At 39.1% G+C, this 19810-nt stretch overlaps 1 protein-coding gene across 2 annotated transcripts in view; it reads left to right on the forward strand.

Annotated features, from left to right (window-relative positions):
* TCAIM (T cell activation inhibitor, mitochondrial) overlaps window positions 1–19810 on the forward strand; it is a 37750-nt gene that overhangs the window by 11238 nt on the left and 6702 nt on the right. For both annotated transcript variants that reach the window (XM_082848824.1, XM_082848825.1), the window contains exons 5-10: window positions 1981–2233; window positions 9394–9516; window positions 11843–11940; window positions 12232–12323; window positions 16546–16778; window positions 17724–17855. In XM_082848824.1, the coding sequence (XP_082704950.1) occupies window positions 1981–2233; window positions 9394–9516; window positions 11843–11940; window positions 12232–12323; window positions 16546–16778; window positions 17724–17855 (931 nt within the window). The remainder of the gene's footprint in view (window positions 1–1980; window positions 2234–9393; window positions 9517–11842; window positions 11941–12231; window positions 12324–16545; window positions 16779–17723; window positions 17856–19810) is intronic.

Raw genomic sequence — 19810 nt, forward strand, 5'->3', positions numbered from 1 at the left:
ATTAGGTAATATTTTCCAATAAAGGATATATCCAATCTGGTACAGGCATTCCACACTATATAGCAGCCCTTACCTTGGATTAAACAATTAATGGAATTGATAAATTAAGAGAGAAACTGAGATTTATTCCTTGACTTACCTCTTCTGAGGATAAACTATTTTTTCCTAACCTCAGTTGCAGGAATTTGCATTTTCCTTTCCTCTTTCACTGACTAGAACAATTTTCCTAGCAGTATTTCTCACTTTACCATCAATGATTCAACGAAAAAATCTTTCTTAGTTTGCATGTTCTACATTTCGTAAATCTATGTGGCAGGCATAGTAGGTATCTCTGTGAATGATTTATATTGCAATGACTTTCATCCGTGGCAAAGACAAGAAAACACATTTCGGCCTTCTGTGGAATGGTGAAAAATTAAAAAGAACTTTTATAGTCATCAGTTTTGGCAGTGTTAAATAAATTGTGCTACATTGATTATGTGGATTAGTATAGAGCTACTAAAAAGAAAGAGAATGATGTATATATACAGATAATGGAAGAGTCACCAAGGTTAAATAACAAAAGCAAGTTCAAAGTAATAGATCCAGAATGGAGCAGTTTATATGTTAAAAAGGAAAAATTCACACTGTTGGGTGTGTCTTTGTGCAAACACATAAGCGTATATATCATATATAACATACACACAAAGCACATAGAAAAGGTCTAGAGCAGTGCTGTCCAAGAGAACTTTCTGCGGAGAGGTAACTGTTCTGTATGAGCGCTGTCTGGTACAGCTGGCACTAGCCCCATGTGGCTACTGACCACTTGAAGTGGGGCTACTATGACCAGGAACTGAATTTTAAATTGTATTTAATTTCAATCAATTTAATTTTACCAATAAATAGCCACATATGGCTAGTAGCTACCGTATTAGGCAGTGCAGGTCTCAGTGCTTGTGTACCTAAATGTTAATAGGGTTACATCTAGTGCAAGTGTGAGGTTGTGTGCCTGTCAACAGGAGACTTTTACTTTGTATATATAATTTTACAAGAAGGATGTACTTATATAACACTTGTATAATTTTCAAAACTAATTTTAAAAATCTTTCCAAAAAAAGAGTCAGCATGTTATAATGGGGAAAACGCTTGGCTTGCTGGCAGCTCAGATTTCAGCCCTCACTTCACGCTTCTTAACCTCCTTGAACCTCCGGTTCTTCACATTTCAAAAGAGAGATAATAATGGCACTGGTGAGAGTGTTCATTGAAAAGTTATGTAAATTCAACTAGCGCCATGTTTAATACCCAATAAAGGTGCAGGGGAACCAGTAGATTTCCTACTGTTGACGCAAGTTAGATTACTACCCTGAGCCCAGGGACTACTTGCATTAAAGTCAGATTGTGAAGTGCTAACTTTTAAAAAATTAGGGAACTTTGAGTCACTTCTGAAAATATTGTGTCCCTAGCTAGTTGGATGGGGGAGTATGAGGACAGTCTCTTTCAACCGGAGAGAAAATTTGAGATGGGTTTCTGTGACCCCTGAGACTGGATTGGCCCCCCTCCTTGAACCACTGTCGCAGGGCAGCCTGCCCCACCCTCCCCCTACCTCCACCCTCCCCCGTCTCTTTAGTGCTGGACACCCTCTCTGGTGGACACTTGCTCATAGGAGAGCTTTTCCATCCCTTAGACTGTAGAGACCAAATTTATGAACAGCATTGAAAATATTCTCAATCCCCTTCTTGGGCTGGGGTGGGTTTGGTCACTGGCGCCAAACTAGAAACGGGAGCTGACAGAGGACTTCATGAAGATGGGGGTAGTGTGGTACAGTTTTGGAGAAGGGATGTAGTTTTCCATTTACAGATGATTTTCCAATAGGATGAATTTTAATGAGTAATGGAGTGTTTTAAAGATTTTGATTCTATAAATGTTGTATGAAAAGAAATGTTTTTCAAGTAAAGCAAATAATCATCTGTATTAACTGTTTGGGGGAATTATATTCTCCAGGATTTCGAGCAGTCAAATTTACTTTGCACACCAGAGATCTGCTAAGCACAGTGTTATATATTCTCAACTCCTGCAGTTTATCTATTGAACATATCCAAAGCTTGAATACTAATGTGCACTCCCAGCCTCTCAAAGAGGCCACAAGGATATCTGACAGGCCCCTCAAATGGGACAAGTCCTACTACTCCTTTACTGGATTCAAGGACCCTGATGAAGACCTCGAGCAAGTCTGGAGAATGGAAACAACCCTAACGTACGTAAGAGTTTTTATTTAACTGAACTTATTTGTAGTTAGTAGCCCCCACTCGCCTCGACTAGACAAAAGCCCGCATGCAGCAACAAATACCCAATGCAGCCAAAAGGAAACCCCAAAAAACATGAGCTAGAAGAGAGGGTCTCAGCCTTGCACGCACTGGGATCCAGCCCATGAAACTTCTGCTTATACCCATTGCTCTAACGCTCTCACAGTGTGTCCCGATGAACAAAACCTTCGGAATGTCTGACCTACCTTTTGGTATAGAAAAAAAGTGGGATTGGATAAGTCAGGGCATAAAAGCAACAATGAGAGTTGTTGGACCTTAAGTCAAGAGGCTTTAGAATAACATATTAAAGAAATTCAGCAATTAGTCTGTGGTTCAGTTGAATGTTTCATAGGGTACAATTTTGGTCTGGAGCTAGATGTGTAGCCATCATGAAAAGATTGTCCCAAGGACCCAGAACTCAGAGTTAGTCAGCTGGCAAACAATGAAAACAGACTGGAACTGGAAAAGCCAATTCACCAAGATAAGTGCTATTCCATTGGTTCCTTGTCCAAGCTGAGTATTTATAATTTCCTTATTTGTATGTAGTTCATCCAGTAAAATTCTTCAGTCTTTAATAAAAGTAGACACTTTTACATTATATTATATTACATGTTACTAGATAATGCATTTTTAAGAGTAGGGAACATGTTTTAATCATCTTTCTACTAATCTGCTTCGTAGATTCATAAAACCCAACCAGCATTTTTATTTCACTGAATTAAAGAATTGTTGGAAAAGTGTGAATGTGAAGTGCTGGAGGCTGGGTGTGGAGAACTCAAGGTTTAATATGGAAATGTAAAGTAGCTTAATACAGATGGTAGCAGTAGAAGTGACTCAGCGATGAATGTAGAGGACCATTTTTTTTAAAACAGTGCCTCTGTTAGTTTCATTACTGTTGACTTAAAGTATCTGCTGTTTTTAGCAAGAGATACACTGTGTTAAGGAAATTTTCTGAGTGTACATGAGTTGTGTTACTATGAATTCTTCATTTCCTCCAGAGGGATACTTTGTTTTAAATTCAAGCTCTCATGTTGACAGTTACCAGCACAAGCTCAAAACATGTCATTTTGATTTGTCTACTCTTTAAGGAGGATAGCAACATAAATTAAATAGACCACTGTTTTAGAAATTGAAATCAGTAGAAATATAACTGTCTAATTTATTGATCATTATTATCCAAATTCAGTTGTCAATAGCTATGTATCTTGTCAAACAATGAAGTAAATCCATTCATAGCCAGATAGAACCTTTGTTTTCTTAGCTTTGACAAATGAAATTAACAACAATAAAGCATTACATGTTTTAGCCCTGTTTATAAGAGAGATCTTGCATTCGCTTTAAAACTGTGATTTAAAATTAATATTGAATTATCCTAAATGAAACAGACAGTATTTAGAGTTTCTTACAGAAGAGCTGGAATAGGGTTGTGGCTGGTTCTTGGTGTAATGCTGTTTCATATCTTTTACTTCCATATGTTTTTCTTGGGCTAGAGAATATTGAGAGTTGACTGGTATCACCTTAAATCTTCCTACTCAAAGCTTCTCTTCTAAAATCGACCGGTTAGAGATTTCTGTTTTGTTTAGTTTTTGATGCTTGTATCGGAGGTCCTTGGGTTATATTTCTTGAACATTGATATGTTATTGACTTACCTGAACCAGATCATCACACCTCATAGAGTTTGAGTTTAGCTTATTAGGTATAATTTTAGAGCAGAGGGTCCAGGCTGGGTAGGATAGAAGAGGACAGCTCTACACTGAAAAAGGCAAGAAAAGGAATACATGCTGCTCTTTGGGCCCTTTGGGTAAATTACAGTATCGACTAAATGCCACAAAAAAAAAAATCTGTTGCCTTTACCAGCATGCCTTAGAGGGCCGATGCCCTGGTTACGACAGTTGTATGAATTTGGAAGATTTCATATCTCTTATTTCCATAACCTAACCTGGTCTCCCTGGTCCAGTGTGTTCACACAGGCCCAGCACCCCTTTCCAATCTTGACCTTTTCCCAAATATGGATGTTGCCCAGTTTGCAGGAACCCTGATGAGGGTTTGTTCAAGGTTTTGTTTTATGTTAGTTTTTCCCAGTAAGGATTCCAGGAGCTTATGTCATCAAAGCCAGAGTGGTGTTTGTATCAGTTTCTTGTTTCAGTTATTAATTTTTTATTTGGCCACACCACGTGGCACGTGGAATCTTAGTTCCCCAACCAGGGATCAAACCCAAGCCCCCTGCATTGGAAATGTGGAGTCTTAACCACCGGACCACCAGAGAAGTCCTAATTTTTTTAATTTGTTATTATCTTGCAAATAATTATAAAATTGTTGAACCATTTGACAGGTTTCAAACCATATGAATGGAATGACTGTCCCATAGTCAGGAGATTTAGGGGCTGTAACTGAAACAAAACTTATTCACCACCATGGTCATTTTGGCCATATCCGGTTTGTTTTTATTTTCATTCTTGTATTGTTTACCTCATCTTTATTATATATGTAGTTATAGGAGAGGACGCATAAGGAGCACATGCTGAATGACACAGTTCAGAGGGAGCATAAGAATAATTCTGCAATTTACATCCAGCTGATCTTCACCTGGTTTACAAATTGCATTCACCTGATCAAAATTTAATCTTGGGGCTTCCCTGGTGGCGCAGTTGTTGAGAGTCTGCCTGCCAATGCAGGGGACGCGGGTTCGTGCCCCGGTCCGGGAGGGTCCCGCGTGCCGCGGAGCGGCTGGGCCCGTGAGCCATGGCTGCTGAGCCTGCGCGTCCGGAGCCTGTGCTCCACAGCGGGAGAGACCATAGCAGAGAGAGGCCCGCGTACCGCAAAAAAAAAATCTTGAAAGCATGTTATTTCTAATATTTCAGAATGTAATGTTAAAAAGAAAATATAACAGTTCTATTTAGTGTAAACTTTCAAATAATTTTCCTTATGTTTCCGCAGAGACATGCAGGCTGAAATAAATCACAGAAATTATGAAAATAAATTAGTTGAGTTTTTGAAAACACAACACAGAAGAATTATCAGGTCATAAAAGCTCCATTTAATCTATTTTCTTCTTATATCTGGCAGTTACATTTCAATGTACATTTTAGGACATGCTGTGTAATTTTGAATTTCTCAGCAAATTGTGCTTTATCTTACTGTAAAAATCACTTTATAGTGATAAAAACACTATAATGAAATGTTTAATATGTAAGGTTTTCTAATTATATACTATAATAAAAAGAATATGCCAGCCTAAAAAAAATTAGAAAATGCTACTTTGTGTTGTAGCTTTTAGTATTTCCATATTTTGCATATAATCCCTGATTATCAAATAATTTTATAACTAAAATATATTGCATTTATAGAATTGTGTTTGCAAGGAGACAACAGGATCCATTTGTATCTAAACAGAATGATCCCATATGTAATGTCTATCCCACTGAAAAAAACATGTCACTGAACTATAGAAAGACCACTGAAATGCTATTCTGTTAACTACTGAGATATTAGTAAGTGTCAGACTTCCATTTTTTCTATTTGAACTTTGCACACAAAGTTTTATTTCACTTGCATTGTCTAAGCTCCGAATCCTCTTAGTGTCCACAAAATGCCACATTGGACAATTACAATATTGGAATTATTTCTGTAGGATATTTGGAAATGCTATAATCATGCTTTAACTCATATAATACACTTACTCAGTCTTCTCCTTATTTATAGGCTAAGTCATTGTTTTTCAAATTATAAGTCTTAACTTTAGTCTCCGTGGCCTCCTTTAATCGGGAATGGTTCCTCAGTGTTTTCTTGTCTTCCTTGCCTTGCTGTTATTTAGTAGAATGTCTTTCAATTTGAGTGTTCTGAGTTTATCTGGTATTTCTCATAATTAGAGTCAGGTTACTCATATTTGGCAGGAATACCCGGAAAGTGAAGTGTGTTGTTTTCAATGTTATATAGGAGGCATATGATGTTGATTATCCCATTACTAGTGATATTAACTTGGATCATTTGATTAAGGTGGTGTCTCCCAGTTTTTTCCCCAGTAAAGGAACTATTTTGCCCTTCAGTTAGTTTCTTTTGAGCAGATACTTAGGGCTGTGTAAATATCCTTATAACACTGAAGTTTACCCCTTAGCTCTAGTGCTCATTGATGATTTTTGCCTGAATCACATATTATGATGATGGTTGCCAAATGGCAATTTTCTAACCTTATCATCCCTTCAAGCCGGCTCCTATGTCCCCATCATTCTTTGAGAACTCTCTTACTTCCTGGTTCACCAAGGTGTTCCAGGCTCATCTGGACTTTCCCTGGCCCAGTTTGATTGAACCATTTTGCCAAGAAGCTCTGGTTCTTTTTAGGAGGGAATGATTTTTAGAAACCAAGATCTGGGTGGTGCATGTCTCAATTGCTACTGAACTTCTCAGTGGCCAGAGCTAGGATACATGTATCTTTGTCTTTATATCTATAGATAGATCTAATATCTACATAGAAAGAAAATGCCATGTGTAGAACCTTCATTTTTATCTCCGTGTTTAGACACAAAACACAAAAATTGTTAAACTGGATCAGTTAAATTTTATACACTAAATATAAGAATTCCAACAATCAGGTCATGAATATATAATCGTAAGATTATATTTCATTCTACAGTTTAAGACATTTGGTCCCCAAACCCAACATAGTATGCCATTTGGTAATTCATTTGGCAAAAAATCATCCTTTCTATTACATAATTTAAAGTAAATTGATTAACACGTATGACTTAATAAATGACGAAAAGGTTGAAAAATTGTAATAGCTAATAATCGTGATATAAAGTAAGATATTATTTTCTTATTTCTCACACAGAAAGCAGAAATAAAATCACTACCAGTATTCTTAAAGGGGGAGTAGGAAGAATTATTAATGACTGCACACATTTAGTGAGTCAAAAAAATGTGGAATATAGGGAATTCCCTGGTGGTCCAGTGGTTAGGGCTCTGAGCTTCCACTGCAGGGGGCACAGGTTCAATCCCTGTTCCAGAACTAAGATCCCTGCAAGCTCCTCCTCATGGCCAAAAAAACAAAGTGGAACATCGTTAGTTAGAGGAAAAGATCCCAATTCCTTACCCCAATGTGCAAGACCTTTTATAATCTCACACACACACACACACACACACACACACACACACACACACACACACACATATGTGCCTCTCCAGTCTCATCTCACACCACCCTCCCTCTAGGCATCTTGTGATCTGGGCACGTTGGTTCATCTTATACTTCCCTGTGCACTGGTGTGGTTGGCGTGCCCTTCCCTTTCACTAATCTGCCTGGAAAAATCTGGTCCATCTCTCAGGTTAGAACCTTCCAGGCAGAATTAGTTAATTCTTCCTCTGTTCTCCTAGAAGCTCATATATTCTCTTCCAGTTGCTTCTCGCTCTGTTCCTTACTAGATGTATCTTCCTTAGATTCCCAACACAACACACTGTTCGGCTTTCAGGATAAATATTTGATGCACCCATAATGATTTGATTGGTTCTGAAAGTTTCAATTTGATTACTATTATTTTGCAGCCGCGCTGTGCAGTGTGCCAGATGGTTGTTCCCCGACCAGGGAAAGGACCCAGTGTCCCCTGCAGTGGAAGCGGGAGTCCTAACCAATGGACCACCAGGGAATTCCCTGAACTTGATTATTTTTTAAATGTTTTAGATCACAACATCTCAAACCTTTAAAGTGACTTAATAAGGAACCTTCAAAAGGTTTATTTGGCAAGCACTTCTGAGATGGACATATGAGCCCTTCTGCAGAGTTATCCTAACACCTGACCATCAGTCACTGACAGGTGTCCCACAGGGGGTGTCAGGTGGCCTGGGGATGGCGTGCTTCAGACCATTTTTCCCCTAACCCCCTGGAGCTTTCTCTTGCACGGCTGTACCCAGGGCCCACTCCACCACTACATCTTGGACCCAAAATGTTCCTCTGATCCCCAAGTCACCTTGCCATTCTGCCCTGCCTACTCCTGCAGCAGCCATTCAGCCTCCTAGGCACCACCCAGGCCTCTCGTTTGTCCAGACTCCCCTAGGAGACTAGAGGCTCTGAGCGACAGCCAGCATCCCTTGTGCCATGACCATTATAACACCGAGGAAGTGATAACCTCCCAAGGGGCCATGCTGCTCGGTACGAGGCCACCCAGGCTGCCCTCAGCTCTTTTCTGAAAGCTCTCCCCTTCTAATCCTTATGCCGAATTTGATGTTTATTTTCTCTTTTAAGACTTCACTGAAGTAAACGTTCTAAGAAATGCAGAATTAAAAGAACATCTTTCTGCTGAGCCTATGATGTAGTTGACGGGGGGAAAAAATAAAGGTGGAGAGAGGTGAGACTAGAGCTGGGCATTTGGTTGGGTGGAAAGGAACTGAGGGGCAAACAGACCCACCCGACAGGAGCATGTGGACGGAGACACCGAGACTGGTGAGGTCTGACCAGTGGGAGCACTTGGACAGAGCGCTGAGGGGGTGAGCAGGGAGGCTCAGGGTGCTAACAACCAAGACGAAAACAAAGGAAGAGACTGGATCTACCCAGTTAGAATCCACAGAGTTCCCTTCGCAAGTCCCTTCATCAGGAAATACTGCCTTTTGAATGTCACCAGTACCATTAGGTGCGTCTTCTGAATTGACTTTTTCACCGTCTGGCTGCACTAGAACATCATCTGCTCATTTGCTCCAGTAGGAAAAGGGTCGCCTGTAGATGACTGATGTAAGTGACGGTCTAGTATAGCCTGCCTAAGAGTGCAATAAACATGAGTGAGGTTTGAAGTATCTTTAATTCTTTAAAAATCATCCCATCTTTGGAAATCTAGCAACAGGCTTGGTGTAATTTAAATTGAATTTTTTTGATAGACAAAGGAAGTTGTCATAAGTAGAATATGATTTAACAGATGCTGGCAGTTTTCCAAGAAACCTATTTTAGAAGTATTTACTCTAAAAGAATAGACTTCGCAGCAGTACTTATAATTTGGCAAACGTTTGATGGCAAACTCGATTTAACACTGGGGCTGCTTTAAGTCAATGAACACGTCGTTCAATAGTAGAAATGTTTGCATTATAGTTAGTATTGCAAAGTGTATATCTCTGTTTTTTTTCTTTCTAGATCCTGGTTAGATAATAATGGGAAAAGTGCTGTTAAAAAGCTGAAGAATAGTTTGCCACTTAGAAAAGAACTAGATCGTTTAAAAGATGAACTGTCCCATCAGTTGCAGCTCTCGGATATCAGGTAATGAAGAAGAGAAAACCTAATTTAGAGATTACCTTTGGTAAAGGTTTCTAACAGTTAAATATTTGCATCTTTAATTATTGTGTTCACTAAATATTCAGTTATCTTTTTATGAAAGTAATCAAATGTTTATGTAAGAAAATCAATATGAATTTCTTGCTTAAAATAGTGAAGTAAAGTTTAGATACTGATATTTTTAGCATAATAGTTTTTTTTTTAACATAATGGGCTTGTGAAAAATATACTTTTCCTATGCCCATAATGTATAAAAAATAATTATTTCCCAATCATGTAAGACTGGTACTTAAGTTTAAAAAGAGGAAGGGAGATAAAAAATAAATGTTGTATTCTTTTATTCTGTGTTATATAGCATGACTTTTTTTTTTAATTGAGGTATAATTGACATATAACATTATATTAGTTCCAAGTGTTTTACATGATAATTCATTATTTGTATACATTGCAAAATGACCACCACAATAAGTCTAGTTGACATCTGTCACCATACATAGTTACAAAACAATTTTTTTCTTGTGATGAGAACTTTTAAGATCTACTCTTTAAGCAACTTTCAAAATGCAATACAGTATTATTACCTGTAGTCACTATAACAAGACTTTTTAAATGTTTTCATAAACTTAGAAATCACAGTTGTGTAAAGATACATGCTGAATCTTTATCTATTATAAAAATAGATTTAACAGCTGTTACAACCCTAAGGAGGGGGTGGTGTGATTCAGTCATGGGACTCTGCATTACAAGAACCCTGAGGTATTGTCATCTGGTCTGGAGCTTAAACTTCTGTTCCTCTTTGCTGTAGCCTGTTTTGTTGTTTTCAGCCATGATTATCAGGACTTTTTACTTAAATTGAACCAAATGACCATTTGGATATCATAACAGCACCTTTTTCCTGGGCTTGCAGAATACAGATAGTACTTATATGTTCTATTCTTATGTATTCAAATCATAGTTGTCCAAGAGGATTCAAATTTCAGAGGAAAGTGTTTGTTTACACCTGGACTGTGTGGCATGTTTGGGTTTGTGCTGATAACTGCAGTCTTTTCATCACATCCGAGCTGTGATTAGAGGGGGCCCTTCCAATTCCATAATCTAGTAACATAGACTTCACTAACTAAAAACAAAATAATAAGATCCTTCTTACAGGTATGTAAAAAAACAAATTAATATGCGTGAAAATAACTTTTTCTAAATAAATTTTAAGAGATGTGAGAAGGCAGAATGGATCAGGAAAATGAAAGGATTTCTTAAACATAAAGAGAAATAAACATTATTTTACAATATAATGGAGAAATTTCTCAGCTATGGTAAATATCAATAGCTATAACCCATATAAACAAAAGCTCTTCGAGGTTCTCAGTTTTTAGGAGTGCAAAGGGGTCCCGAGACCAAAACATTTAAGGACCATGGACGTGAGTGTCTCGGCTTACTGGGAAATTAACCAAGTCTCCAACGAAAGGAAGCATTGTGACTGATGACATTGTGTGTTAAAGGAATAATTTTGAAAGCCGATTTCACTTGATCAGAAATGACATTCATCAGAATTGGTGTTAGCATGAAGAAGGAACCTAAGTTTTCTGAAAGCCTGTTGAGCGCCTTACTCCTTCACATGTTCATCCCCTATGATTTACACTACCTGTGCTGTAAGAAGTGTCCCCACTGGGCAAGCATGAAGAGAAACCTTAGGAAGACTAGAGGCAGTTTGTTGAAGGTCACAGAGCTAGTAAATCACAGAATTAGAATTCGAAGGTTGGTTTTCTGATACCACTTAATACCGGGGCTCTTTGCACATACACAGAAGTGCCTCTGTGACATCATGTGAATATCAAGTCCCATTTTGTCACTGAGGTGTAATAATGTTCATCTATAAAATGAGCAGATTACACGATGTCGTAAAAATCATTTTCTCTAGAATATGATAAAAAAAAAATTCTGATAAACCAAACTGGAATTCCTAGTTGGAACTTAAATCTAAGACAACATTGTCATTAAGCAACATAAAGAAGAAAAAGATCTTTGTCAAAATTTTCCCCATTCCATCCTCTTATTTTAAGAGAAACAACACAGTGTATTTGCTTGTTTTAAGTCTTTGGATCGCTGAATATGGTGCTAAGATTTTTACCCTCTGGTAAACGATTCATTTCCCATTTGGCTGCTTCTTGAAAAATGAGTTAGTTTGGAAACATGTTGTGTGTCTCCTTGAGAAAGCAACTCCTCGGCTTTCACGGCAGTCAAGCAGTGGGGGCGAGTGTGTGCCTCCCTCTGGGGGGACACGGGTGTTAATGGGCTGTGTGCTCTGTTGGACCAGGTGGCAGAGGAGCTGGGGCATCGCCCACCGCTGCAGTCAGCTGCACAGTTTAGGCCGCTTAGCCCAGCAGAACTTGGAAAGCCTTAAAAATGCAAAAGGTAAACAATTTCCATTCACTTCCGAAATCCATATCCCTTAACGGCTATACACATCTGTAAATTCTAGAAGAAAGCTAAGTGTTAAAAGTCTTTGTATTGATAGATGTGACTTTATATCAGCTGAATTTTAAAATCTGTTCCTTTGACTTAAACAGTGACATAAAATTAGGCTTTAAGCTTCTACCGAATTTAATCCTGAGTTGATACATGAAATTTACGTAATTATTTGCACAGTGCTGAAAGAATGAAGCCTCTCTGGACAGTGACCAAAGGTTTGTGCTTTATCATCAGGATGTACAATAATATTTACAGACCGGTCCGGGATGAGTGCAGTGGGCCATGTGATGCTGGGAACAATGGATGTCCATCATCACTGGACAAAAGTAAGAAAAAGCTTAAAAGCAAAAAAAAATCTCTAATTTGTTATCGACATACTTTTGTTTCAAACTATGCTAATATGTCAGTAAACTAAAAAAAATTTGAATCATCTGTTTGCAGATCAGATGCTTAATATTTTGTAGTTTAAATTGTTAGAGGACTGATTTTTAAGTCCGTTTTTATCTGGAAATCTTCTAGTCTTTTCTGAAGCATAGGCTAAAGGCCTTCATTCTGTTGTTTTGTTTGTTTTGTTTTCAGCAGATTTACTGTGGTATAATTGACTTACAATAAACTGTACATATTTAGTGGGTATAATTTAGTGGGTATATTATAGTGGGTAAATATGTATATTTACGTATGTAAATACCCATGAAACCATTACCATAATCAGGATAGTGAACACATCCATCACCCACAAAAGAATGCTCATGTCCCTTGTAAACCCTCTCTTCCATCTACCACCCCCTACCCCAGCAACCACTGGTCTGCTTTCTGTCACTATAGATTAGTGTATATTTCTAGAGTTTTATGTAAGTGGAATCAGAGTATGTTGGGGTTAGGATCTGATTTCTTTCGTTTAGCATAATTTCAGATTCATCCATGCTATTGTGTGTATTTATTCCTTTTTATTTCCACGTAGTATTCCATCATATGGATATACCAGTTTGTTTATCCATTCACTTATGGATGGATGTTGGGTTATGTCAGCTTTTGGCTACTAGAAATACAGCTGCTATGAACATTTATCTACAAAGTTTATATGGACATATATTTCCTTTTCTCTTGGATAAATACCTAAAAGTGGAATGGCTAGATATGTTAGGGTATTTTAACTTTTTAAGAAACTGCCAACACTTGGGCTTCCCTGGTGGCGCAGTGGTTGAGACTCCGCCTGCCAATGCAAGGGACACGGGTTCGTGCCCCGGTCCGGGAAGATCCCACATGCCGCGGAGCGGCTGGGCCCGTGAGCCATGGCCGCTGAGCCTGCGCGTCTGGAGCCTGTGCGCCGCAACGGGAGAGGCCACAACAGTGAAAGGCCTGTGTAACGCAAAAAAAAAAAAAAAAAAAAAAACTGCCAACACTTGCTATGGTCATCTTTTTAATTTTAGCCACTCTAAGAGGTGTGTGGTTCTACCTCATTGTGGGTTTAATTTGCATTTCTCTAATGATGAATGGTGGTGAGCATCTTTTCATGTGCTCTTTTGCCATCCGTATATCTTCTTTGGTGAAATATCTGTTCAAATCAAATATCTGGTAGAAAATATTTGCAAACCACCTACCTGACAAAGTCTTTGTATCTAAATATATAAAGGACACTCAAAGCTCAACAGTAAAAAAAATAAACAATTAGAAAATGGGCAAAGAACATGAATAGATATGTCACAGAAAAGGACATACAGATGCCAAATAAGCACATGAAAAACCATAGGGAAAGGCAATGAGATGTCACTGCACACCTGTCAGAATGGCTAAACTGAAAAATAATGATACCACCAAATGCTGGCGAGGATGCAGAAAAACTGGATCACTCATGCATTCCTGTTGAGCATGTACAATGGCACAGGCACCCTGGCAAAGCGTGTGGCAGTTTCTTATAATAGTAAACACGTGTTTATCATGGGGTTTGGCAGCTGCCCTCTTGGGCATTTATACTAGAGAAACAAAACTGTACACAAATGTTCGTGATAGCAAAAAACTAGGAAGAACCCTAATACCCTCCAGTATTTGAATGGTGACGCAAACCTTGGCACATCGATGCAACAGAACTCCACTCGGTGGTAAGAAGGAATGAACTGCTGATACAGGCAACAGCTTGGGTGGCTCTCAAGGGCATTGTACAAAGTGAAAAAAGTCAATCTCACAAGAATACATGCTGTATGATTCCATTTATATAACATTCTTCAAATAATAAAATTATAGAAAGAACAGATTAGTGGTTGCAGGGGTCAGGGGATGAGAGAGCAGAGGTGTCTGTGGCTATGGAAGTGCAGCAGAGGGGATCCTTGTGATGGAACTCTTCTATGTCTTGACTGTGGTCGTGTCACATGAATCTCTACGTGTGATAAATCTGCATATGATTAAATCCACACGAGTGCAAGTAAGACTGATGAAATCTGAACAAGGTTAGTGGACTGTAGCCATGTCCGTTTCCTGGTTGTGATTGTATATAGTTTTGCAAGATGTCACCATTGGAGAAACTGGGTGAAAGACGTGTGAATCTAAAGTTATCTCAAAATTAAAGGTGTTTAAAACGTAGCTACCATTTACACATGAATAACTCGTTGAGAAAAAAGTTGAAAAGTAGGTAGTAAAATTGTTTTTCAAAAAGTGTTAGAAGTATATTATAAATACTTTGTGGAATTTTTATACTGCTATTGCTTTTATTATAGCAGAGTTTTTGATGCCTTTCAACTCCTCTAATATAACTGCAACTTTCTGCACAAAATCTGAGTCCGTAATGTAGGACACAGGTCCTTCCCCGACCCAGCGCCACCTGCCTCTTCAGCCTCGCCTCCTTCCACTTAGGCCACGTGTGCCACCCTCCAGCCACACCAAACTCCTTGTTTTTGAACCTGCTTTGTCCCTACTGGTGCTTCCAGGTTTGCACATGCTTTTTTCTTCCCCTGAAACTTTCCCACATGCAGCTAACCTTCTCTATTCCTTATTTTTTTCATTGAAATATAGCTGATTTACAATGTTGTATTAATTTCTGGTATACAGCAAAGTAATTCAGTTATACATACATATACATATTCTTTTTTATGTTCTTTTCCATTATGGTTTATTACAGGATATTGAATATAGTTCCCTGTGCTATACAAGAGGACCTTGTATATCTATTTTATATATAGTAGTTTGTATCTGCTAATCCCAAACTCCTAATTTATTCCTCCCCCACCTCCTTCCCCCTTTGGTAACCATAAGTTTGTTTTCTATGTCTGTGAGTCTGTTTCTGCTTCGTAGATAAGTTCATTTCTGTCATATTTTAGATACCACATATACGTGATATCATATGGTATTTGTCTTTCTCTGTCTGACTTACTTCGCTTAGTTTGGTCATCTCTAGGTTCATCCCTGTTGCTGCAGATGGCACTGTTTCATTCTTTTCTATGGCTGAGTAATATTCCATTGTATATATGGACCACATCTTCTTTAACCATCCGTCAATAGACATTTAGGTTGTTTCCATGTCCTGCCTATTGCGAATAGTGCCGCTCTGAATACTGGGGTGCATATATCTTTTCAAATTATAGTTTTGTCTGGATATATGCCCAGGAGTAGGATTGCTGGATCATATAGCAACTCTATTTTTAGTTTTTTAAGGAACCGCCATACTGTTCTCCATAGTGGCTGCAGCAACTTACATTCCCACCAACAGTGTAAGAGGGTTCCCTTTTCTCCACATGCTCTGCAGCATTTGGTATTTGTAGACTTTTTGATGATGGCCATTATGACCAATGTGAGGTGGTACCTCATTGTAGTTTGGACTTGCATTTCTTTAATAATTAGCAATGTGTCTAACCTTCTCTAAATCCTCTTTATCTCTTCATATTGATTACATTAGACGTCTTTAGAAACCTTTGCTTGACCCTCCAGTCCCTTCACCCTGATGCGGCACTTGGTACGCTGAATTCTGATTCTTGTTTTGTTTCCCTGCACCCTGACCATGAGCCCTGGCAAACAGGGACACAAATTCTTATAATCTCTATATTCCAAGGACCCAGTTTAGTACTTAAGTACATGATAGGTGCTCCATAATTGAATTTAGTTGAATTAAGGGCAATTCTGAAGGAATAGACTTTCTAATAGAATAGAAATTCTGAAAGAATAGACTTGGAATTGAAATATGTAGACTTTATTTCTAAAACCCTTCTTTATTATACCATTTAATCTTTCTAACCTAATTTGAGATTCTTACCTGAATATTTAAATGTTAGTACTTAACACTTATTTTTATTTGGAACATATTTCTTTTCTTCTGCAATCTCTTCAATTCCTAGCCAGAAGTTCCTAAGATTTACAGTGGTTTATTTTGAATATTAATATTTCCAGCATTCCATAGCTTTTTTCTTATTGCTTACTTGAACTTTCCTTCTAGGAAAATAATTTATCATTTTCTTGTTAGAATTTCTCAGTACCATTTATTGGAGTCCTCAACTTGGACTGTTAAAATACCATAAAACTAAATATTCCTTCCCTTTTTTTCAAAAAAAAAAAATACTGTAGCTTTTTGAAAGATTACCGAGTTATTTTGACCTGCAGAGGAGGCTGATGCTTCTGGAGGACCAAATAAGCTATCTTCTAGGTGGCATCCAAGTTGTTTATATCGAAGAATTACAGCCAGTGTTGACACTTGAAGAATATTACTCTCTTCTCGACGTGTTCTATAATAGACTCTTGAAAAGTCGAATACCTTTTCACCCTCGAAGTTTGCGTGGTTTGCAAATGATCCTTAACAGGCAAGTATCTAAAACAATTACTTTTATTCATTCAGTCAGATGGGCTGTGTATGTCTATGCATGAAATTGTTTTGTATTTCCATGTGTGATTCTTAGGAGTTAAAGAAAGGAATGTCACCACCTCTGTTGGCAACACTCTTTTAAACTTGAGAAAAGCCAACATGAGAGGATTGAAAGATTGAGTCCCTAGAACGTTCTGTAAATATATTGCCACTTACAGGGCAAATCAGTCCTGTGGAAAACTTTATAGGATTAAACTAATGTGAAATCAACAGTGTGCATATCAGGCACCGTGCTTGGTACTTAAATGCATTATCTCATCGGCTCTCACAACCTCACCATGGAGTGGGTTACTACCCCCATCTTACAGATGAGGAAGGTCACAGGGCCAGGAAGGGTGTGGTCATCCTGATAGTGTGTCCCTTTGGGGACAGCAAAACTTCAAATCAATTCTGCTATATAGGAAGTCCACTACATATGAACCTTCAAGTTGCAAACTTTCAAAGATGCAAGCGTACGTTCACGTGTCCAATCTCATAAGTTAGTTCATGTGTCTGCTGTACATTGTCACATGCGTGCATCCTCTACAAGTGGTTGTGCTTTTGTGTACTTCACTGTACAGTACTGTAGAGAGTACAGTAGTACAGTATCTTTATTTCAAGTGTTTGTTTTTTATGTATTATTTGTGTGAAAAGTATTATAAACCTACTACAGTACAGTGCTATATAACCAAATTGTGTTAGTTGGCTAACTTGTTGGACTTAAGGAACAAACTGGACTTAGGAATGCACTCTCGGAATGGAACTCGTTCATATGTAGGGGACTTACTGTACCTTTGAGGTGGATTTTCTTGATGAGTTCCTTTCCATTAATCAGACTAAGAAAATCGTTTCTTTGGGGGTGGAGAGGTTGCTGATTTTTCCTTTTACATATGCTTTATTACAGTGACAGATATGCTCCAAGTTTGCACGAACTTGGGCATTTTAACATTCCTATCCTCTGCGATCCAGCAAACCTCCAGTGGTTTATTCTCACCAAAGCCCAACAGGCAAGAGAGAACATGAAAAGAAAAGAAGAGTGAGTGCTCTTAGCCCTCTTCCTGTCTTACCATTCCATCTAATCGTTGAAAATATTCAGGTAGTCAGAACTCGTAAGTATGGGAAATTAAAACTGTATTGAACTTAGGATATCGACTGTATTAAGCTGTATGTCACTTAGGAGTAACATATTTATTTATTCCCCCGGTTGTGCCAGGGATTGGATGTGGCTGTTTTCTCAGTATAATAACCTCAGTTGCATTCCCACCATGTACCTCAATTTGAGAAGCAGGGCCTGTTAATATAAAAGTCAACTCAGGAGCAGAGTGAAAGATAAGAGTATCAGAAAGAAACTGTGCAGATGGAAAAGGGTGGCAACAGGGGGGAAAACTCAGTTACTACTTGATTAATTAGAATCTTCACTGTTTAAAATTTTGAAATCTGCTGAAGGAAACAAGCGTCGTCTGCACTGTCATTAAATTGAGAAGAAATCTTAAAGTGAAAAAGGTTTTTGGTTCATAAGCGGTGCTGTCTCGATGCCATTTGTATCTTTGAAGGAATCCTGTTATAGTAGTTTTGTAGGCAGTAAGATAGTGTTGATGATGTTTCATGGATCTACTATGAAGAAAGGGAGAGTTTTCCTAAAGATGTGGCCTAAGGAGGTTTGGCTAGCAAGGATTCATTCATTCGTGCAGCCGTCTTTTGCTGTGACCGTTGGGGATCGGAAGCTGTGCAAGCCGCCACTGGTAGAAAGATGAAGGCCTGGTCCCGAGGCTCACAGGAGACGCAGGTGCCCTCAGTGTCAGGGGTGGTGGACGGAGAGGGGTCATGCGTGAGAGGAGCCAAGGCTGACGCTCTGGGAAGGGAACAGGAAGCAGAGGCTGTGGCCGAGGAGGCCGAGGCTGACGTGTCCGGGGAGCAGGGTAAGGAGGGCGGGGGCAGGAGCCTGGTGGGTGGAGGACCCGGGTGATTGTCCGAGTGTGCTGCTGGGGCCCCCCTCTGGTTACTTACTTCTCTGGCCTCGCTGCCTGTTCTCTCCTCGAGCTACACAAATTGCTTGTTTAAAAAGCCAAGGATGTGAAACAGAGAAAGGGTGGCCACGCAGGAGGGCTGTGGACATGATCCGTGTCCCAGGAGATGATGGGGTCATTTTATGCACCAAATAAGTGAAGGAGTCACATATCTGTTTCACTTGTGGAACTGGTGACAGTTCCTGGCCAGATCCTATTGGACAAACAGCCTGCTTCTTGATTGGTTGGTGAGCATTTGTGTTTGTCGTTACCTTTTCTAACCATAAGTTTGTTTTCGAACTCTATGAATCTGTTTCTGTGTTGTTAATAAGTTCATTTGAATCACTTTTTCTTTAGATTCCACATGTAAGTGATATCATATTCATCTTTCTCTGACTTCCTTCCTTCCCTTAGTGTGATCATCTCTAGGTCAATCCATGTTTCTGCAAATGGCATTACTTTGTTCTTTTTTTTTTTGCGGTACACGGGCCCCTCACTGTTGTGGCCTCTCCCGTTGCGGAGCACAGGCTCCGGACGCGCAGGCTCAGCGGCCATGGCTCACGGGCCCAGCCGCTCCGCGGCATGTGGGATCTTCCCGGACCGGGGCACGAACCCGTGTCCCCTGCATCGGCAGGCGGACCCTCAACCACTGCACCACCAGGGAAGCCCTATTTTGTTCTCTTTAATGGATGAGTAATATTCCATTCTGTGTATGTACCACATCTTCTTTGTCCATTCCTCTGTCTATAGACATTTAGCTTGCTTCCATGTCTTGCCTATTGTAAATAGTGTTGCAGTGAATGTTGGGGTGTATGTGGCTTTTCGAATTATGGTTTTCTGCAGATATACGCCCCAGCAGTGGGATTGCCGAATCATATTATAATAGCTCTAGTGTTAGTTTTTTTAAGGACCCTTCATACTATTCTCCATAGTGGCTGTTACTGATGTCCATTCCCACCAGTGACATAGGAGAGTTCCCTTTTCT

Source organism: Leucopleurus acutus, assembly GCF_964270905.1.
Source record: "Leucopleurus acutus genome assembly, chromosome: 10".
NCBI classification, from domain to species: Eukaryota; Metazoa; Chordata; class Mammalia; order Artiodactyla; family Delphinidae; genus Leucopleurus; species Leucopleurus acutus.